Genomic DNA, 23,431 nt, shown 5'->3' on the forward strand with positions numbered 1-23,431 from the left:
AGGAGTAGGATTGCTGGATCATATGGTATTTCTATTTCTAGCTTTCTAAGGAAGTGCCATATAATTTTCCAAAATGGTTGTATCATTTTGCATTCCCACCAGCAGTGCGTAAAGTTCCGATCTCCCTGTTCAACTCTTTTACCTCATTTCTTCCATTCGCTTTAGCTACACTATGTTCAAGAGTAACTTTCAGAGTCTCTTCTGACATCCAGTTTGGTCTTTTCTTTCTTTTTAATGATCTCTTAATTTCCTCATGTGTAGTGTCCTTGATGTCATTCCATAACTCGTCTGGTCTTCGGTCATTAGTGTTCAGTGTGTCAAAGCTATTCTTGAGATGGTCTCTACATTCATGTGGGATATACTCAAGGTCATACTTTGGCTTTAGTGGACTTGTTTTAATTTTCTTTAGCTTCAACTTGAACTTGCATATGAGCAATTGATGGTTTTTTCCACAGTCAACCCATTGCCTTTTTCTGAGTGATGATACTGAGCTTTTCATTGTCTTTTTTCAGAGGTATAGTCGATTTGATTTCTGTACATTCCATCAGGTGAGATCATGTGTAGAGTCACTGTTTATGTTGTTTAAAAAAAGGTGTTTGTCTTTGAGAGACAGAGTAGCAGGGGTAGGGGTCTGGGGACTGTGCTTTCAGGGGACATCTAGGTCAACTGGCATAATAAAGTTTTTTAAGAAAATGTTCTGCATCCTACTTTGGTGAGTGGCGTCTGGGGTCTTAAAAGCTTGCAAGCGGCCATCTAAGATGCATCGGTTGGTCCCAACCACCTGGAGTAAAGGAGAATAAAGAACACCAAAGACACAAGGAAAAGTTTTAGCCCAAGAGACAGAAAGGGCCACATAAACTAGAGACTTCATCAGCCTGAGACCAGAAGAACTAGATAGTGCCCAGCTACCAGCAATGACCACCCTGACAGGGAACACAACAGAGAGTCCCTGATGGAGCAGGAGAAAGATGGGGTGCAGAACTCAAATTCTAGTAAGAAGACCGGACTTAATGGTCTGACTGAGACTGGAGGTACCTGGAAAGCATGGTGCCTGGATTCTCTATCAGCCCAGAACTAAAACAGTTTCTGAGCCCAACTCTTCAGAAAGGGATTGGACTGGACTGTGGGACATAAAGTGATACTCGTGAAGAGTGTGCCTCTCAGCTCAAGTAGATACAAGAGACGAAAGGGGCAGCTTCTGTCCAGAGGTGAGAGGGTTAGGAGCTGGTTGAAAGGACATGGGGAATCAGGGGTGGAAAGGAAGAGTGTGCTGTTGCAGAATGGGGTGAGCAGTTAGGGTCACATAATAGTTTTCTATGGGAGTCTAACTTGAAATGTAAACTTCATTTAAACTACAATAATAAATAAATAAGGTATTTGTAATGAATAAGTCATCCGTCTTACAGAATTTTATCATGCGATCTCCAGTGGCATTTCTATCACCAAGGCCATATTTTCCAACTACTGATCCTTCTTCTTTTTTCCAACTTTCACATTCCAGTCACCAGTAATTATCAATGTATCTTGATTACATATTTCATCAATTCAGACTGCAGAAGTTAGTAAAAATCTTGTTTCTTCATCTTTGGCGTTTGTGGTTGGTGCGTACATTTGAATAATATTGGTTTTAACTGGTCTTCCTTACAGGCGTATGGATGTTATCCTAATCACTGACAGTGTTGTACTTCAGGTTAGATCCTGAAATGTTCTTTTAGTCAATGAATGAATGCAATGCCATTCCTCTTCCATTTGTCATTTCCGGCATAGTAGACCATCTGATTGTCCAATTCAAAATGGCCATTACCAGTCATTTCAGCTCACTAATGCCTGGGATATTGATATTTATGCATTCCATTTCATTTTTGACAATCCAGTTTTCCTAGATTCATACTTCATACGTTCCTCGTTACAGTTGTTAATAGATGTTTGCAACTATTTCTTCTCCTTTTGAGTTGTGCCGCATCAGCAAATGAAGATTCTGAAAGCTTGACTTCATCCACATCATCAAGATCAACTTGACTTTGAGGTGGCTACTCTTGCTCAGTTGTATTTTGGGTGCCTTCCAACCTGAGGGGCTTGTATTCTGGCACTATATCAGACAGTGTTACGCTGCTATTGATAAGGTTTTCACTGCCAGTTTTTTTTAGAACTAGATGGCCAGGTCCTTCTTCCTAGTCTTGAAGCTCTGCTGACCCTACATGGATGACCCTACTTGTATTTGAAATACCAGTGGCATAGCTTCCAGCATCACAGCAACACACAAGCCACCACAGTCAAACAAAGTGACAGATTAATGGTGGCTTTTTATATATTTATTATTGAAAGACATGAAGGACAAAACATTTAGAATTATTAAGCATGAATACCTTATTACTAGTCCTTATATTTTTCAGTGCATTTCCCTGTATTTGGGATTTTTCTTTTTATGTTTAGCTTTAAATTAGTTTTGGTGTCTTTTCCCTTCTGTCTATAGAACTCTCATTAGTATTTTTTGTAGGGCTGGTGTGGTTTATATGAACTCTGTCAGCTTCCATTTTTCTGGGAATGTTTTAATTTCACCCTCATTTTTGAAGGATAGTTTTGCTAGTATAGTATTCTTGGTTGACAAGTTTTGTTGTTGTTTTTTTCTTTCAGCACTTTAGATATATCATTCCTTCGCCTTCTGGCCTCCAACATTTCTGGGGAGAAATCAGCATTTAATCTTATTGAGGATCTTCTGTACATGACTGTTTGCTTTTCTCTCTCACTATTTTAAGGATTATCTCTTTATCTTTACTTTTTGAGAGCCTAACTATGTCTTGGTTTTGATCTCTCTGAGTTTATACTGCTTGGGATTCTTTGAGCTTCTTGGATTTGTAGATTCGTGTTCTTCCTTAGATTGGGGAAATATTCTGTCATTATTTCTTCAAATATTCTTTCTGTCCCTTTCTCATCTCTTTTTGGAATTCCCTTGATGCATATATTAGGACTCTTGTTGTTGTTCCATAATTCCATTAAACTACACTCAGCCTTCCTGAGCTTCCGTTCTTGTTGCTCTTCACCGTCTATAATTTTAACTGTATTATCCTCTGATTCCTTCTATTGTGTTTCTCATTTGTTATTGTCCCTTTCAGTAGCAAAACTTCTTTTAGGTCCTCATTTTGTTCTTATATTGTTTTCCTTGTTTCTTTGAGTGCTTTTTCTCTGTTTTCCTTGGTTCTTTAATTATATTTAATGTTGTTGTATCACATTCCCTTTTTTTCACTATTTGGTCATCCCTAGATGGACTTTACTCCCTTTGTCATGTTCATTTGGATGGGGGCCATTGTTTCTCTGTTATTTGTGTGTCTTTGATTGTTTATTGGAGCATTGGAATTTTAAAGGGTGTTATTTTCTCCGTTTTCCCGAAGTTGATGTTTTTGCCTGCACTACTTCCTGCAAAAAACTCTTAGGTGGGCAGAGCAGGCTTTGCTTACCATTTCCTCTCCCTTTCTGTGGTAGCTTTTTCCCTCCCTGGTTTAATTAGGATCCAAAAGTTGCAGGTCTCAATTCAGGTGGCTAACAGATACATGAGAAAATGCTCACGATCATTGGAGATTAGAGAAATGCAAATCAAAACTACTATGAGATACCCCCCAACAAGGCTAGCATTAATCCAAAAAACACAAAATAATAAATTTGGAGAGGTTGTGGAGAGACTGGGACACTTACATACTGCTGGTGGGAGTATAAAATGGTACAGCCACTTTGGAAGTCAATTTGGCACTTCCTTAAAAAGCTAGAAATAGAAGTACCATCCAATCCAGCAATCCCACTCCTTGGAATATATCTTAGAGAAATAAGGGCTGTCACGTGAATAGATATACGCACACCCATGTTCATCGCAGCACTGTTCACAATAGCAAAAAGATGGAAATCACCTAGGTGACCATCAAGGGACGAATGGATAAACAAATTATAGTATATTCACACAACGGAATACTATGCAACAATGAAGAATAACATGGAATCCATGAAACATTTTGTAACCTGGATGAATCTGGAAGGCATTATGCTGAGTGAAAGTAGTCAGTTGCAAAAGGACAAATATTATATAAGACCACTATTATTAGAACTCAAAAGGTTTAAACACAAAAGAAAACATTTTTTGATGGTTACGAGGGTAGGGAGGGAGGGAGAAGGGTATTCACTAACTAGATAGTAGACAAGAATTATCTTAGGCGAAGGGAAGGACAACACACACTATGGGGGAAGTCAGCACAACTGGACTGAACCAAGAGCTGCGAAGTTTCCTGAATACAACCAAACACTTCAAGGGACAGAGTAGCAGGGGCGGGGGTCTGGGGGACATGTAGGTCAATTGGCATAACAAAGTTTTTTAAGAAAATGTTCTGCATCCCGCTTTGGTGAGTGGCATCTGAGGTCTTAAAAGCTCATGAGTGGCCATCTAAGATGCATCAATTGGTCCCAACCCCCCTGGAGCAAAGGCGAATGAAGAACACCAATGACACAAGGAAAATATTAGCCCAAGAGACAAAAGGGCCACATAAACCAGAGACTGCATCAGCATGAGACCAGAAGAACTAGATGGTGCCCAGCTACCACCAGTGACCGTCCTGACAGGGAACACAACAGAGAGTCCCTGACGGAGCAGGAGAAAAGTGGGGTAGAGAACTCAAATTCTAGTAAAAAGACCAGACTTAATGGTCTGACTGAGACTGGAGGGACCCTGGAAGACGTGGCCCCCAGACTGTCTGTTAGCCCAAAACTAAAACCATTCCCCAGGCCAACTCTTCAGACAAAGATTAGACTGGACTGTGGGACATAAATTGATACTCACAAAGAGTGTGCTGCTTAGCTCAAGTAGATACATGGGTCTAAAGGGGCAGCTCCTGTCCAGAGGCGAGATGAGAAGGCAGAGAGGGTCAGGAGCTGGTTGAATGGACACGGGAAATCTGGGGTGGAAAGGAGGAGTGTGCTGTCACAGGATAGGGAGAGCAACTAGGGTCACTTAGCAGTGTGTGTATAAAGTTTTGTATGAGAAACTAACTTGAACTGTAAACTTTCATTTAAAGCACAATAAAAAAAAAAAAGTTCCAGGTCTCAGTTTTCAACTTTCAGTCTCTCCTAAACACACCAGTGAACATGCTGTGGTCCGTCTGTCCACCTGTGGGCACCGCCACTCAGGCAAGATATCACGTACAAATCAATCTGTCCACTAGGCGTGCAGCCCTCCCTTGCTGGTTATTACTCCCTTCACTTCTCTGTTTCTGCAACCACATTTTTAGTCCAAAAACCTGCACCCAGCAAGCCCCCTCTGGGGTTAGATGTCACCCTTCAGTTTTGCTCTAGGGCTTTCTTCCCTGCTTTGTGGGGGCTGCTTATATTTGAGCTGACCTTCAGGGGAGGCATAGGCAAACTTTCCTCTGTTTCAGGAGGAGGAAGGGCTGGCACTCCCCAGAAGGACTTCCAAGAGATCTGTCTTGTTGATTTCAGAGCCCCAGTGGCCCTGTGGTGGTTGGGGGAGCAGTCTCCACTTAGGTGACCCACCTCCTGACTCCACTCTAGGGAATCTTCTGTAGGAGTTCGTACCGGTCCAGCAGCCAGCAGTTACTGGTTGTCACACTCTGAGCGGCCCCCTTGGAGGTCTGCCTTGTTGCTGTCAGAGCCCACCTGTAGTATGTTGGCTGTGGATATAGCCTCCACTCAAGATGCCTGCTTCCTAGCACACAACAACCTCAGTCAGCAGTCCTCAGCACCGACTGTGAGAGGGAACAGAAAGACCCAAACTGATTCCCAGGGAGATCTGTCTTTTTGGTTTCAGAGGCCTGAGCTATGGGATACACAGGGAAGCAGGTAGAGTGCTGACTATGGCAGCAGCTTGCACTGCAGGGGCCTTCTGTAGCAGTTTGCAACAGCCTGGTAACCAGCAATTACCAGGTGGGGGAGGGGGTGTAATGCTTTTGGTCAGATCCCATGGAGGCCTGCCTTGTTACTATCAGAGTTTGCTGGCTGTGAGTGCAGCCTCCACGCCAGATTCCTGGTTCCTAGCACACAGCAGCCTCAGACAGTACTCAGTGCTGTCTGGAAGTAAGAGCAGGCTAACCCTAATTGACCCCCAGGGAAGTTTATTCTGTTGGTTTCAGAGGCCAGAGTTATAGGGTGTGTGGGGAGACAGGTAAGAGTGTTGACTGTGGGAGCAGACTCCACTGCACAGGCCTTTTGTAGCAATTCACAGCCGACTTGCAGGCAACAGTATGCAGGTCGGGGAGGTGTTGGCAGATTCCAGGTGGACCCCTGGGAAGGTCTGCCTTATTGCTATCAGCTCCCCCTGTAGCGTGCTGGCTGTGGGTGTAGCCTCCACTAAAGATGCCTGCTTCCTAGCACATAGTAGCCACAGTCAGTAGTTCTCAGCACTGACTGAAAGGGGGAGCAAACAGACCTGAACTGACTCCCCGGGAGATCTATCCTGTTGGTTTCAGAGGCCTGAGCTATGAGGTGCACAGGAAAGCAGGTAGATTGTGGACTATGAGAACAGACTCCACTGCATGGGCCTTCTGTAACAGTTAACAGTAGGCTTGCCGCCAACAGTGTCCAGGTGGGGGAGGTGCTGGCACACTCCAAATGGACCCCCGGCGAGGTCTGCCTTGCTAATTTCAGAGCAGAAGTTTGGGGTCGTGTCTCTTTGTACAGGCAGGAGCTGTGGTGGTTAGGGAAGCAGGCCCCTTTTCTGGGACCACTTCCCCAGTTCACAGCAGCCGATGGCCCACGTGGCTGGAAGGCGTGGCAGGGACAGTGGGAGAAGTGATTTTCCTACGGCATGCGACTTGTTGATTCATTGATTGCCTGTCTGCGGTTCCCCCCTGCTTTCCTCTGCTCCCCGATTCAAAGTCCCTCAAAGCCAAGCACCATTTCCTTGTATTTCTTGTGTTTGTGGGGGTGAATCGGAACAATGGCCTGTTTACACCAGCATGTTTCCATCTTATCCTTGATGTCTGCAAGGTCTGTAGTGATACCTCGTTTTCATTCGTATTATTGATAATTTGTGTCTTCTCTCTCTTTTTCTTTGTTAATCTTGCTAGAGGTTTATCGGTTTTTGTTAGTCTTTTCAAAGAACCAGCTCTTTGTTTCATTGTTTTTCTGTTGTTATTCTGTTTTCAGTTTCATTGATTTCTGTTCTTACCTTTATGATTTTCTTCATTCTACTTGATTTGGGTTTATTTTGCTCTTCTTCTAGATTCTTGAGGTGGGAGCTTAGATAATTGATTGGAGACTTTTCTTCATTTCTAAGGTACACATTTTAGTACTATAAATTTTCTTCTCAGCTCTGCTTTAAGTGTGTTCCACAAATTTTGATACATTGTATTTTCCCTTTTGCTGAGTTCAATGTATTGTTTTTTGTTTTCCCGTGAGACTTCCTTTTTGACTCCTGGATTATTTAGAAATATGTTGGTTAGTTTCTAAATGCTTGGAGATTTTCCTGTTATTTTTCTGTTACTGATTTCTAGTTGGATTCCATTTTGTTTGGGGAACATGCTTGATATAATTTCATTTCTTTTAAATTTGTTGAGATTTGTTTTAAGCCCCAGGGTATATAGCTGATGTTGGTTTATGTTCTGTGGCACTTGAAAATAATGTGTATTCTGCTGTTGGGTGGAGTGTTCTATAAATGTTCATTAGATCATATTGGTTGATGTGTTGTTGAGTTCTGTTACAGCCTTGTTGATTTTCTAATTGTTCGATCACTTGTTGAGGGGGGATATTGAAGTCCCCACATATTATTGTGGATTTGTGTATTTCTCCTTTCAGTTTATCAGTTTTTGCTTCATGTAATTTTTAGCTGTATTGTCTGCTTTGCAATTTTCAAAATGTTGCCATCACCACATCTTCTCTTTGTCCTTATGGGTTTTATGCCTTCAAAAACCTTTTACTGTCATTTTAATGAGGGTTCCCTAGAAGTAATCACATGTGTTCAATTCATCATCTTTAACTAAAGTCTCCCTTTCTTTAAAAAATTTTTTTTTACATTGTGGACAAGACCCTTTATGATGTACGTTCTGCCTGTCTATATCTCATTTCTCACTCCACTGCAGCCTGCCCTTAGCTTAAGCTCCAGCTACACGTTACCCGCTTAAGAAATTCCCAAACCATGTTGCTTCATGCCTTTCTGTTCTGCACGTGCTGTTTTTTCAGTGTGCTGTTTGTCCTTTAAGACTCTGCTCCTGAAACTTGGCTGACTCATTTGTGTGCCCGTCAGAATGCTTATTGCATTATTGCAATTATTATTTACTTATATATATATATATATTTTTATCTCATCCTAGAGGTTCTTCAGCCTGGGGGATATAGGTAGAAAGGCTGTCCATGGATTAGTTTCAGGAAATCTTAGAACGCCCTAAAGTCATGTGCAAAATGTTGTGTCTGTGTGCACATTTTCGGAGAATTCTCCGAGGCAGGTTTTCTACTAGGCATGTGCGTCAGAAATACCTGCGGAGCTTTTAAAAAACATAATTGCTTTGGGCTCCTCTTCAGAGACCTGCTCATTTATAGTGGCTGAAGTTATGACTCAGATAGATGTTTATGTTCACAAATTTTCCTGAATGATTCTTTAGGACAGGCAGAATGTCTGTCCGTCATCTACGTTAACTCCAGGGCTTGGTCTGGAGTGATTGCTCCACGAATGTTTAAGTGAGCAACTTATGTTCAGAACATGACCTAACATAAATTTCCTGTGTGAAACCAGAGTAGAAGTGGGGACATCACTAATTTCCTTTGTTATGAAAATGAAGACATAGCACCTAATTTCCCATTGGATATAACTGGCAGAATAGAAGATTAAGGATTGTTTTTTTTTCAAAGGCAGAGGAAGGCTTTAGAGAACGAGCAGCCAGCATGAAAGAGAAATTGAAGGATTACACGTGGAAAAGTTAGGTGTATGTAATCTGATTCTGGTTCCTTTGACTGCTTGGGGTTTTTATTTAATCCAGTGATTTGGTTCCAAAACTTGAAGCTTCTATAAATTTGAATGTCGTAGATACCACTACTGTATAGACCAGATTTCATAATAACTCATAAATTTAATATATGGCTGTTGATCTGGAAAATGGGGAGATTAGCATGTTACTTTGGCAGAAAGTACAGTGTGTTTATAACTGGTTGAGACTGAAGAAAGAGAACAGAAAGGGCCTTATTTCCTGGAATGCTCTGCTTTGTGTTTCTTCTGTATTAAAGATTTTTCAAAATTCATAAGTTAGAACTGTGTCCTCTGGTTCACTCATAAGCCTCTTTTACATAGAGTGGCAATGCTGTATGTTTGTATATGTTAAAGAAATGTTGAGTCTCTGTTGCTTTTTGTATTTTCTGTTTATTATTTTCATTTTGTTGTCTAGGTATTCAAGAGATTATGGCATCTGAAACTCACAATGTTAAAAAACGGAACTTTTGTAATAATATTGAGGATCATGCGATTGATCTTCCTAGAAAAAGGAACTCTAATTTCACTAATAAGAACATGAAGGAGGTAAGTTCATAGTTGCCAGGTAACAGTTAAGACAATTTAAACTGTCAGGGCTATGGATAGTTCTGATTAAATCATTTACACAGTGGAAGGGTAGTAATTCTGCTTTAAGAATTAAGTAGAATTAGTGAAATGTTGAAAACCATTTCTATCCTTAAAGCTTTTTGCACAGCATACTATTTTGATAGGCTATAATTTGAATATTTTAATAATTAAAGAGGGATCTCCGAGGTATTTTGTGTTCAGCATTGCAAGGCTCATTAACACTGATATAATTTCCTTTAAATCATCTTAAGATTCCCCTCACTTATTAAGCAAGCACCCTGTAAGTACAATATGTGACTAGTAGCATGGAAAGTGGAGAGTTGGCTATGTTGCTTTGCTAGAGACGCCTACATGAAATGTTCTAATTAATGATTGAGACTGCGGCATTAGTAATCTGCAAAGCTTAACTGCTGAATTTTAGATTTGTTGGTGTCAGTCACAGAGCTCACATAACTGCATTAAAGAACTTAATATGCTACAACTGTCTACTTTGATTTCTCAGGTTAAGAAATCTCCAAAACAGTTGGCTGCTTACATTAATAGGTAAGAACAACTTTAAAGTTTGTGGGAAACAGAAAATACTGAAAACTGGGAAAGGGTGAAAATAGGAGAAAAAGAACTATTCTCTCTTACCATAACAGCGGTTGCCTTATCATCGTACAACTCTGTGTGCCAGGCACTGTGCTAAACATATTACTTACATCATCTCTAATCCCTACTTCAAACAGTTCTACTAGGTAGCTATCGTTACCCCAGCAGTGGATGGGAAAACTAAAGCCTAGAGGAGTTAAGTGATTCACTCAGGGTCATCCATCCAGAAAAGGACATCATAGTTGGTAAAGTAGAAAGTCAGTGAAAACGCGGCAAACAATGAACGAGATGGATTGACCCGATAGCCAAAACAGTGGGCCTAAGCATACCAGCAGTCGTGGAGATGGCAGAGGACTGGGCAACACCTCCGTCTCTTATACGTAAGGTGTCATAGTTGGTGAAGGAGAAGGTCAGTGAAAACAGGTGAGACCCTGAGTGAGACAGCTGATTGACACAATAAGCCAGAACAGTGGGCCCGCACATAGCAGTGATCAAGAAGATGGTGCGGGACCCAGCAGCACTTGGTTCGGTTACACGGAAGGCCGCTATGGGTCTGAGCATACAACATACATCCGGAAAGTGGTAAAAATGGCATTCTTTCTTAAAGTGGTCGTAGGACCCCAGGTGTCCCTGAGGACCTTTCAAGGAGTTTGTGAGGTTAAAACTGTTTTCATAATGATACTAAGACATTATTCACCTTCTTCATTTTCATTCTCTTACAAGTGTACAGTAGAGCTTTCTAGAGTTCACACAACATTTGCTATCACAATAGAGTGAATGCAGAAGCAGATAATGCAGTCTTCTCTTAAGCCAGATACTAGAGATTTGCAAAAACGTAAACCAGTGCCATTTTTCTCAATTCTTTTTCTTCTCATTTTGGAATATATAGTTAAAGGGTCCTGAGACCAAAAGTTTAAGAACCACTGTACTAAAGCATGAGATTGCTATATTGTGTTTTGTCTTACTCAAAATTAAATATGTTTCTGTTTATCAAAATAAAAGCATTCAAACTTGCACAATTTATGTATCACTTTGTTAGAAAAAGCTTAGGTGACTAGAAATGGTTATACTTCCCTTACTTCCAGATGGCCTTGGATATTTTATTTTCAAAGCATCTAGGTGTTATGCCCTCCTCGTTTTCATTTCATGTAAAGTATCGTCCTTCCCTTGCTCTCCAGACAGCTCGTAACTCTCCTTGTGGGCTCCTCTTTCATCTCAGAGTTACAATGTTTTTAATTCTATTTAAATAGCTTCTAATTTTAGTGGATTATGACCATAAAATGTGGCCTGTGAAATATCTCTGTTTAAAAAACTTTTAAAGGTTTTCATGTGATTCTTTTTCATTTAAGAAAATCAATTTTTCTTACAGAACAGTTGGACAAGCTGTGAAGACCCCAGATAAACTACGTAAGGTGATCTATTGCAGAAAGAAAGTTCAGCGTCCTTTTCCACATCCTTGTTACAGAAAAAAACAGTCCCCTAGAAGTGGGGGCTGTGTCATGGCAAATAAAGAAAATGAACTGGCTTGTGCAGGCCACCTGCCTGAAAAATTACACCATGATAGTCGAACGTATTTGATTAACTCCAGTGATTCTGGTTCTTCACAGACAGAAAGTCCATCATCAAAATATAGTAGCTTTTTTTCTGAGGTAAATAATTTTTCTGAGCTTAACTTTATTGCTATTACAGCTGTTGTTTTTGTTTTTCTTTGTCATACGCTACTAGCAGAATAATTTGCCATCCATTGAATACAGACTCATTTGAATGATTGTAACTCCCTGAAACAGTTTTTAGATCAACCAGATTTGAAATGTGTAGTAAAAACGACGTGGGGCAGTGTCTGACCTCCTCAACCCCCCTAAGGGGGACAGAGAACCAAGAGCAGCAGCACAAGGCTGACTCCTATGAAGTGGAGGCCAGACAGGCCTTCTGTCTCTGCCATCGTTACTAATTCTGACCCCAACTTTCCCTCGCACAGCGTTTCTCTACTTCTCTGCTGGGTTCAATAATTCACTGCAGTGGCCACACAGACCTCACAGACCATACTCAAAATTACGGTTTTTTTTAGGGAAGTAACAGTTATAATTCAGGCTTAGGAACACTCAGGATACTGTTTTTCCATAAGGATAGCCTCTCCACAGCTGTGCTCGCAGACACGCCTCCCCCTGGCCCTTGGCCTCTGCCCAGAGGCACTCAGCTTTCTCTCTCTGTGGACTGGGGAGTCCACCATGCCATCTCCTGCTGCCGGGCTCCCAAAATGGCCTGTTAGATGTTTTGGTCAGGCAAACTGAATAAGATTTTCTGTCCTGGCTCAGGGAGACTTGGTCATTTGAATAGGAGCAAGGGAATTTCTTTGGATGATACAAATATTCTAAAACTGTATTGTGATCATGGTTACAAAATTCTATAAATTTACTAAAAATCATTGAATTTACCTACTTTCAATGGGTGAATTTTGTGTTAAGCAAATAATACCTTAATAAAGCTCTTTTTAAAAATGCTCATTATAAAAGATGGTTTGATAAAACTTATAAACACACAAGTTTATAATTATTATTGTTTATTGTATATGTACTAGAAGATAAACCCAAAGGAAATAAACTATCCATAATCTCAACATTTAGAAGCAATATTAAAATTTTTATGTATCTTTTCATATTGTACATATTTTTTGATAATTTGACTTTCATGGTTAATAAAGTATGAATATTTTTTCATGTGATTGAATAATTCTACAGTTTTTTAATGGATACATAGCATTACATTGAAGGAGTATACCTTAATTTTTAAAAATATGATTTGGTAACCTTAGTGTTGTTTCTGTCCAGCATGACAGATTGACAAGCATTTTCTGTGGCCTACAAATAGAAACAAAATCTTTGTAAATTAAAACAATCATAAGTGTGTATAGGTAAATGAAGAGCATCATATTTAGGGTAATTACAGGTAAATGAAAGGAAGATAGAAAATAAAATATTATTAACTAAAACCATAATGAAATGATACAAAATAGATTCTGTTTGTCAGTGAAAACAGTCTTGACTTTTATACGTAAGATCCTGGAGTAATAGAAAGCTAGCAATGCTAGGAGAATTGGAAGGAAGGAAGTGGTATCCGTGAGAGAAGAAGGAACAGGGAAAAAAAAAAATTTTTTTTTAATGGTATGCACAACTTTCAATTAAATTATTTTTGTCAAAGTAATACAACGTAATATTTAATAAATGAAACTGTGTTTAAAGACAAACAGCAGCCCACCGTTCCACCATCTTCCTTTGCTCAATATTGTTTCAGGGATCATCAAACCCACAAACAGGTTTATATTTTCTAGTTTCAGGGAAACTGTTGGGTGCACCTTTGCATCACCCATAACTTGAGTTCAGGAACAAGGAAAATATTATTTAAAAGTGAATTACCATGGACCGTGGAAAACAGGATGATGACGGAACTTTAGTATTAATAAAGAGAATCACTGTCATACTAATTAATTCACAAGTATCTTTTGAGTGCCCCCTGTTGTGTTATGCATCCTACAGACTCTGGGGAGATAGATCAGTGAGTGAAAAACACACCATCCCGACGTTCATGTACTTATAAAAGTGGTGAGACCAGCACTACACAGACAGTCACAGAAATTACATACTCTGAGGGAGAAGAGCATAGGACTAACCTAAGTTGGGACTTGGATTGGTTCTCCAGTTGAAATAAACCTTCTGAGAGCTAATGCCTTTAAAAAAAAAAATAAGTTTCAATTATGCATTTCAGTCCCTGCCACAATGAGACATTTCCTCAGGTCCCTCCTTTTACTTTGCCCCCTCACTTTTATGGCATTTTCCAAAGCCTGCCTTAACCTTACACATAACGGACACACTTATTGATTATTCCTTTGTCATTTCCTGATTGACTAGAACCTGTTCTAAAAACCTAAATCTGTTCTAAAAGTGATACCGTATTATTTTGTCAAAGTTCAAGTTCATGTAACCTGTGATCTAGCAGTTCCAGTTCTATACATTAATCCTACAGAAGTATTTGTACAAGTGCACACATGTACATACATTAGATGTTCATTGATGCATAGTTTTAATAAGGAAAAACAAAATCAATCTAAATAAATTATGGTATATAAAGACTGGATAATATGTAATGAGGTTGATCTGTGTTTTAACATTGAAGAATTTTCATAATAAGTTAAAAAGCAAGGTTTTAAAAATACAGAAGTATAATTTCATTGTTAAGAGTTATATATGTAAATTTATGTATATACATAGTATGTCTTTGTCCAGAAGCTGATTTGCAGAGATACATACTAGCCTGTAATTACTTCTGGGAAATGGGATTGGATATTTTTCTGGACAGGTAGAAAGTATTCACTTTTTATTTTATACAGTTCCATGTTATTTAATCTTTATTCAAACGAAGTATTTTCCCTATAGTGTATAAAAATGAATATATTTAAATGATTCCATAACATATTGTAGAACTGTGATTTTTGGGTTCCCTTCTGTTGCCTTTCAGTTGATAATGACTAACCTGTATGTTTAACTTTTCCTTTAATCCACATTATAAAGTCTTAGATTTGTGAGTCAGCTAAAAATTTATTTTTAAAATTATTTAATAGAGAGATTTAATAGAGAACAATTGGTAGCAAACAAGGAAAAGTGTTGGTTAAAAGAGAAATAGGTCCTATATTTGTTCAGACTTTTTTTTATTACTGTATTCAATTGAAATACTCCTTTTTGTGAGACAGTACAAGGAGCCACCTATGCATAATTTACAAATATGTCTATAGGAGTAATTAACTTGGGGAAAAATGATTTCCTACTATGTCCCAGTGAGCTTTGTAACAAATTATATTATTGCCTTTCAGGTTTCTCAGGACCATGAAACAATGGCACAGGTTTTGTTCAGCAGGAATTTGAGGTTGAACGTAGCTTTAACTTTCTGGAGGAAGAGAAGTATAAGTGAGCTTGTAGCCTATTTGGTGAGGTAAATGCGACCATTTATACTTTGTTGTTCAATAAAACGAATTCTCAATGTGGTATCTAGAAGTTCCTCTTTGTTTTATCACTGAAGCTTCCCATGTGTAGCTTCAGTAGAGATCATATGGTTTAAATTGTGTTCATCAGCAGTCCAGGAGTGACAAAAATACAGAAAACCATCTGTTTTAGCTCCACTTTCAGTGTGCCTGAGATTCTTATCCATGAAATTAAGAGAAACCAGTGTAGGAAAACTAATCTTTTTAAAAATCCCCATTGAGTGGGAATTCTAAGCATTACCTTCCTCCATATTCAGGAATCTGCTCACGTTTCCTTATGAGTTAAGCAACCACCTCTTTGAAAAATACATATTTCTCCACTCCCTATCTCCCTTTCCTGCTGTATTTTTCTGCATAGTACTTAGCACCATCAGCATACTCCAGGTATTTTACTTGTTTTCTGTCTCTGCCTCCCCTCCCACACTCACGTACTGGCCGTATACAGCTCCGTAAGGCATGCACTTTTATCGCTTTGTTCGCTGCTGGATCCCCAGGGCCTGGCTCATCAGGAAACACTCAGATTAGTTGTTGAATGAATAAATTTCTTAAATCAGTGAGAAGATATTAATGAGGAAATCAGCTCTCTAAGCAGTACTACCTTTTTTGTACCCACAGGATAGAAGATCTTGGAGTTGTGGTGGACTGCCTTCCTGTGCTCACAAATAGGTAAAAAAAAAATTCTCAGGAAAAAAAAGTGTAAGAAGGACAAATTACAGCCTGTTCATATTTTTATAACTTAGTATTTCTTTGTTTTAGTTTACAGGAAGAAAAACAATACATCTCACTTGGCTGCTGTGTGGATTTATTGCCTCTAGTAAAGTCACTGCTTAAAAGCCGATTTGAAGAGTACGTGCTAATCTGAGTCTCCGTTCATTTTTCTCTTTCAGTGTCCTTGATTTTGTGTCTCAAAAGTACATGCTGTTAGATTGGGCTCCATTAGACATACGTGGTTTCTTTTTTCAAGGAACTAATTAGTCTAATTAGGAAAACAAACAGTATAAAAGGACTAAAGAATTAATTACAAAAGCATCTCTAAATAAGTTGCATAATGCAGTTTTGTGAAATAGATCATGGAAGTAGTGAGTGAAATAAATTTTGAAAAAAAGATCAGTGTGTGTGTGTGTGTGTGTGTCTGTCTGTCTGTCTGTCTGTCTGTCTGTCTGTGCGTGTGGAGTGTGTGTGTCTGTGTGTGTTTTATAGGGGAAGTCCTCTTTTAAACAGTTCCTTGGATAAAAACACGCAAATTTTGTAACAAAATGTCATTTCAGATATGTAGTAGTTGGTTTAAACTGGCTTCAAGCAGTCATCAAAAGGTGGTGGTCAGAACTCTCATCCAAAACAGAAATGGTGAACGATGGGTGAGTGTCCCTTTAAAAATAAATTCATGCTACCAGAACTTCAGAAACAGTTTGATTAAAGTAGATGATGATTAATTATGAGTGTATAAATATTTATTTTCTTCATTTTCAGAGAAATGTTAAATTGAGATACTGTTCATCTGTGAGAATTACACATGGGAGCCCAGTGACCCCCTCCCTGTATCTCTCCTGCAGAAGCTGCCCCTCCTTTTAGAAGGAAAGAGCATGGCAGTGGTCTAACCCTCAGACCCGTTACAGTCACTAAGGAGAGGAGAAGAGATGGCCCCCAGTGGCATAGGTTTTGAGGCACAGGAATGGGGGCGTCCTTGCGCCACCTTGGCATTAACTGAGAGTCCAGTGTTGATGATTACAGTCTAAAAACTATTATAATTTGAGTATTGCCTGTGTGGGTATGTGTAGGTACTCTACCAGATGAGCCAGATTAGCATGAAGCCACACACACACACAAAAAACATCTACCAGCATTTTCCTTAAAGACCGTGATTTCCCTTCAGGGCTTTCAGAAGCCTCCACTTCGTGCTCAGGAGCAGGTGTGTAAGTAAACACCTCGTTTTCTCACAGACTTTGACCACTAAGCGACCTTCAAGTCTCTGTGACTGACATGTACTCTCAGAACCAGTTGCTTGAGTTTAAATAGTGTATTTTCCTCTGATAAATCCTTGAAAATTTGAAAACGGTTTTTATTAAGTGTATTTACTACCAAAGTCCATACCCTAATGTATTTGCATTCTCATTTTCTTTTTTTTTTCTCCTAGAAATATTCGTATTTTAAAACAACAGTTAAATGGATTGTGGGAACAAGAGAACCATCTTACTTTGGTGCCAGGGTACACTGGTAATATAGCTAAGGTAATCTATAGCTAAGCTTAAAAATTAGACATTAAAATTTAGAAATAACATGTTAGTATTATACATGTATAGTAAGTGAACTCTTAAATCTTTAGACAAAATAATTCAGTAGTATTCTAACTTAATAAATGAGAGCTAAAGTCAGTTTCATATTTGCAAATGCTTAACATCCTCTGGGTATGAGTGTGACGTTGGCAGGGAACATAGGAATTAATCACTGAATGTCTTTAAGTTATAGCCCCAGAAATGCTGTGCTAGAGAGTATTTAATGACCTAGTTCCAATTAGAGAAAAATATTTTTTAAAAAAGTTGAGTCCAGGTAAGGAAGGTATCAGAAAAGACAGTGACACTCAGGAAACAAGAAATGAGGAACACAGTTAAATGATTTGGAGTATTGGTTGTGATTTTGCTTTTGCTAATGCCATTGCTTTTTGAGAAGGTAAATTGTTCAGATCACAGTGTGAATTGAACATTGGTTTTTTATTATTGATTTGCTTCTGTCTTAAAGAAGAAGGTATATTACTCTTTTGGATTTTAATATTTATACTCCAGGAAACATTGGTAGTTAAAATGTAATTGCAGACAAAAATCATTGCTAAGAAATACATCTACCATATCACCGGGCATACCCCTATCATAAAAGAGCAGTAGCCAGAAATATGAAAGCATTCCTTGGTTTAAAAAAATAATGATAATATTTAAATAGGATTTATGTCATGGACTTAAGACTTGTAAAATTCTTCTTGGATACCCTCAAGAAAAGAAGCAAAATAATGTATCAAGCAAGTGTGTTAATACTGTGTTTAATTTTACTCTGTAGAATTCTTAATGTTGAAAATCTTATAAATCAATTTCCTGGAAGTTTTTTGTTGTTTTCAGTTTTTGTTTTCTTTTTCCCCCCGTTTGGTAATTAAGACAATAAAGTAGAATTTAATAGAAAATGAAATACTTTGAGAGCATGCATAGTGAATCATCTTGCTCTGGATAGATTTTGCATTCTGGGTAATAGAAATGAAAATTTATTTCCTTAGAAATTTGCTTTCAACTATAAATTTTTACAGAGGGAGAAGCTTTACTGGGAACACAACCTTAAGATTGTATTTTTTAAAAATCTTTATTAAGGAATAATTTACATAAAATGCAATTTACCAGTGTTAAGTGCACACCTGTGATTTTCTTTTCCAGTTCCCCTATCTCCCCCATCTGAAATCCACCAGTCTTCTGTCTTGATGGATTTACATATTCCAGATATTTCATATAAGTGGGAATGTGTAATATTTGTCCTTTAGTTATCTAGCTTATTTTACTTAGCTAATGTTTTCAGAGTTCATTTGTGTGGTCGTGTGTATCAGAACATCATTTTTCTTCATAGCTATATAATATTCTGTTGTGTGTATATATCACAATTTGTTTATCCATTCATCTGTTGATGGTCACTTTTAGTTATTGTGAATAATGCTGCAGTGAACATTGGCATACATGTGTCTTTCTGAGTCACTACTTCTCATTCTTTTGGGTATATACGTACGTAGGAGTGGAAATCCTGGATCATAATGGTATTTCAGTGTTTAACTGTTTTAGAAACGACCCAACTGCTTTCCACAGCAGCTGCACCATTTTACATTCCTACTAGCAGTGTACAAGTGTTCTGATTTGTCCACATCCTTAACAACACTTGTTGTTTTCCTTTTTTTTTTTAATGATAGCCATCGTCATGGATGTGAAGTGGTATCTCATTGTGATTTTGATCTGCATTTCCCTGATGACTAACGATGTTGAGCATCTTTTCATGTACTTCTTGGCCATCTGTATATCTTCTTTGGAGAAATGTCTATTCATGTCTTGCCCATTTTTTATTGGGTTGTTAGGCTTTTTGTTGCTGAATTGTTAAGAGTTCTTCATGAATTCTGGATATTAAACTCTTATCTGGTACATGGTTTCCAGATAGTTCCTCCTATTCTATAGGTTGTCGCTTCATTTCCTTGATACTGTCCCTTGATGCACAAAAGTTTTTAATTCTGATAAAGTCTAGTTTATCTATTTTTTCTCTTGTTGCTTGTGCTTTTGGTGTCATGTCTAAAAATCCATCGCCTAAAAGAATGTCTTGAAGCTTTCCCGTTTGGTTTTCTTCTGAAAGTTTTATGGTTTTAGCTCTTATTAGGCCATTGATCTCTGGTGATACAGTGGTTAAGTGCTCGGCCGAACCCACCAACCACTCTATGGAAGAAAGGTGAGGCAGTCTGCTTTTGTAAAGATTACAACCTTGAAAACCCTGTGGGGAAGTTCTACTCTGTCCTGTAGGGTCGCTATGAGTCAGAATCAACTCGACGGCGGTGGGTTACAGGTTATCAAAAATCACGTGGCCATAGACCTAAGGGTTTATTTCTGAATTCTCAGTTCTATTCTGTTGGTCTGTATATCCAACCTTCTATCAGTACCACATTACTTTGGTTATTTAGCTTTGCAGTACGTCTTAAAGTCGGGAGGTGTGAGTTTCTGCTTTGTTCTTTTTTTCAAGATCGTTGTGGCTACTTGGGGCCCCTTGCAATTTCATATGAATTTGAGAATCGATTTTTCCATTTCTGCAAAACAGGCTGTTGGGATTTTAATACAGATTGCATTGTATCTGTAGATTGCTTTGGGTAGCATCAACATCTTAACAATATTAAGTCTTCCCATTCATGAACATGGGATATCGTTCCATTTATTTAGATCTCCTTTAATTTCTTTCAGCAGTGTTTTATAGTTTTCCACGTAAAGGTCTTTCAGCTTCTTGATTAAATTTATTCCTAGGAACATATTTTATTTTCTTGGATGCGATTGTAAAAGGAGTGGTTTTCTTAATTTCCTTTCAGATTGTTCATTGCTGATGTGTAAAAGCACAGCCAATTTCTACGTATTGCTCTTGTATCCTGCAACTTTGCTGAATTTATTAACTCCAGTAGCTTTCTTGTGGATTTTTGAGGATTTTCTGTGTATCGTCTGTGAATAGAGATAGTTTTCCTTCTTCTTTTCCAATTTGGGTGTCTCATTTCTTTTTCTTATCTAGTTGCTCCAGCCGAGACTTGCATTTCAGTGCTGAACAGCAGTGGTGGAAGCAGGCGTCTTTGTCTGGTTCCTGATCTTAGGGGAAAAGCTTGCAGTCCTTCACCACCGAGTGTGATGTTTGCTGTAGATTTTTCATAAGTGCCCTTTCTCATGTTGAGGAATTTCCCTTCTATTCCTGGTTTGGCGAGTGTTTTTATTATGGAAGGTTGCTGGATTTTGTCAAATGCCTTTTCTGCATTGATTGATGATTGTTGATTCTTTTCCTTCATTCTATTAATGTAGTGTATTATATTGACCGATTTTCTTACATTGAATCATTTTTGTTTTCCACTATATTTATTACTGAAGATAATACTGAGTGATTGTAAGTTCTCTGTACTTCCTTAAGCTATGATAAAACCTCTATTATAAAAATAAACTCAACTAATTTGTGGTTTTTTGAGGGTAGAAATCAAGAGAGATTCTTGTCAGCTGGCCTAGAGTTTATATAGCACTGAAGGAATTGCTGTGGCTGATTTAATGTTGCTTAGCTCTGAAAGCAGAGTTAGTTAAATAAGCACAGGAACCAAAACATTCGCTCAGCAACCATTTATTGAGCACCTACTATGTGCCAGGCCCTGTGCTAAACAAATGAGAATAAAAAGTTGAATAAGACACATCTTTTACCCTCAAAAAGGTTTCTCAGGGAAACCAAGGCATATCAAGTGGCAAAAAGGGAAAGAGAGAGATGGGTTGTGTATGTGTGTGTTTGCTGTATTGGCTGATGAGATGTTTTTGTTTTATTCTCTAAGGATGTAGATGCTTATTTATTACAGTTGCATTGAGAGATATCATCTGCTAAAGAGTGCTTGGGTATTCCAAACATCCCTGGACCATGACTTCCAGAAAAATGTCTCTTCTGAGAACTCTCAACTGTGGAAGAAATCAAAACCATTTTTTCTTTTAAAAAGCCACATAATGAAACCACTAATGAAATCCTAACAATCTACTTCACATTGAAGTGGAAAAATATCCGAAAGGAGCAGCTTCAGCTTCAGTGAGGTGAAAGTATACTATGAAGACTGGTGGGCCTTCACCGCATTTGGGAGTTACATGGTTGTTTCAGAATATTGTTTAAGAACTACTGGATCTTAATGCACTCCTGCATAAGAATATAATTTATACTGTGTGAAAAAATAAGACAGGACTTACTAGTAGGAACCACAAAGACCAATCATCATGAATTTTTTAAGATTGTATTTTATAAGAAAACACTTAAATGTATGCAGCTATTTTCTTATGTTGAAAAGACTTTGAAAGTTTAAAACATCATAGCAAATGATATTAATTTTTTTTGTTCACACTGAGATACTATGTATGTAAAATGCCTTAAATATTAATAAGCCAATATGTTAAGATACCAAGATCTGTTAAAAAAATTAAAACCAACCGTACTTCTGACATAATAAAATCATGGAATTAAATGACAGATTTACCTTCATGTAGAATGTTGTTGAAACCTATTCCATACCATTTTTAAAACTTGAGAATATTTTTAGTATTTCTGATTGTTTTTTTTCTTGGTCAGAATCGTGTCATGTATGTATGTGTTATAACTATATAAAAGGAAAAAAGGTGACTATATGTATGAATGTTTAACTGGAAGTGTCCATGGAGTTGGCTAATTTATGTTCACTTTTTATTGTATATAAATTTCTAGTATTTTTAGTTCTGTATCATTTAAGCTTCTTCCATTTGAGTAAATACACTAAATATTTCTATTTTTTGCTTTTTTTTAATTCTAATGATTTTATATGAATTCTAATTCCTTCTTTTTCACTACATATGTTTTAGAGTTACATATAATGCTTTAGAAATGTTTATGCTTGTGCTGACCATGTATTTTAATTCAAACACTTTGCATTACTACCTCCTCCAGTGGTTGATAGGAAATGCCAGTAGACTGTCTGAAGTCTTTTTTCTTTTTTTTTTTTTTTGTAATAGAGTATTTAGTGTCAAAGAACCAAATTCTAGAATGTCTTAACAGCTGTATATCTTAACCTGTCTTGAAAGTGATTGGGGTTTAATACCACTACTGGGTGGTTTGTATATCATCTCATGTTTAATAAGCCCGAAAGGCATCTGAGCAAAGATTTTTATTTATTTTTTCTGCACAAACAAAGCTTTATTGAGAGAAGTAACTCGCGAGCAGAGACAAAGGGACAATGCAATGTTAACCTTTGTCTCCCTGAATAAAGGATTGCTAGGGCTTATAAAGGTTTTTAGGTGGGAAAAGGCATCATCTTTATTGCAGAGATTTTTATTGAATTTCTCTGCAGTAATTCTCCAAGCAATTGAACGTAAATCTTTAGCATTTACCCAACCAGTGACTGCTGATGTGAATTCCAAACAAGCATCTTTCTTGCTTTAAAAATGTTAAAAATATTGCCTTTCAGTGAGTTCTATTTTTATGTAGCTGCGTTTTGCATAGCTGTGTATTCCCCACAGAGCCCGGGTGGCACAGTGGGTAAGAGCTTAGCTGTTAACCAAAAGGCTGGCAGTTTGAATCCACCAGTCGCTCCTTTGAAACCCTGTTGGGCAGTTCTGCTCTGTCCTGTAGGGTTGCTATGAGTTGGCATTGACTCAACCACAGTAAGTTTGGTTTGGGTTTGGTGTGTATTCCCCCCATGAAAATCAGTTGTTGTAATTAGTTATGAATTGGTCTTAGATTGGAATCATTTCAGGTTACTGCACCTCTGTGATTTGAGAGGTGAGTTATTGAAGAGGTAGTTTTTCAGGAGGTGGGAATTTGAATCATAAACCTATGTCATCTCTACAAGACCTTAAACCAAAAAAAAAAAACCAAACCCTTTGCTGTCGAGTCCAGCTCATAGCAACCCTATAGGGCAGAGTAGAACTGTCCGATAGGGCTGCAAGGCTGTAATATTTATGGAAGCAGACTACCACATCTTTCTCCCCCAAAGAGGCTGGTGGGTTCAAACCGCTGACCTT

The 23,431-nt window shown here is 38.2% G+C and overlaps 1 protein-coding gene across 3 annotated transcripts in view; it reads left to right on the plus strand.

Annotated features, from left to right (window-relative positions):
• Positions 1–22,919, plus strand: part of KATNBL1 (katanin regulatory subunit B1 like 1) — a 65,314-nt gene extending 42,395 nt beyond the window's left edge. For 2 of the 3 annotated variants that reach the window (XM_004380590.2, XM_023735109.1), the window contains exons 2-10: positions 9,369–9,499; positions 10,044–10,084; positions 11,502–11,781; positions 14,997–15,115; positions 15,780–15,830; positions 15,921–16,010; positions 16,433–16,522; positions 17,299–17,392; positions 21,232–22,919. In XM_004380590.2, the coding sequence (XP_004380647.1) occupies positions 9,383–9,499; positions 10,044–10,084; positions 11,502–11,781; positions 14,997–15,115; positions 15,780–15,830; positions 15,921–16,010; positions 16,433–16,522; positions 17,299–17,392; positions 21,232–21,264 (915 nt within the window). In that variant the 5' untranslated portion in view covers positions 9,369–9,382 and the 3' untranslated portion in view covers positions 21,265–22,919. The remainder of the gene's footprint in view (positions 1–9,368; positions 9,500–10,043; positions 10,085–11,501; positions 11,782–14,996; positions 15,116–15,779; positions 15,831–15,920; positions 16,011–16,432; positions 16,523–17,298; positions 17,393–21,231) is intronic. The other variant, XM_023735110.1, reaches the window with a different exon arrangement.
• The last annotated feature ends 512 nt before the right edge of the window (positions 22,920–23,431 follow it).

This window comes from Trichechus manatus, unplaced genomic scaffold, assembly GCF_000243295.1.
Source record: "Trichechus manatus latirostris isolate Lorelei unplaced genomic scaffold, TriManLat1.0 scaffold00076, whole genome shotgun sequence".
Classification (NCBI taxonomy): domain Eukaryota; kingdom Metazoa; phylum Chordata; class Mammalia; order Sirenia; family Trichechidae; genus Trichechus; species Trichechus manatus.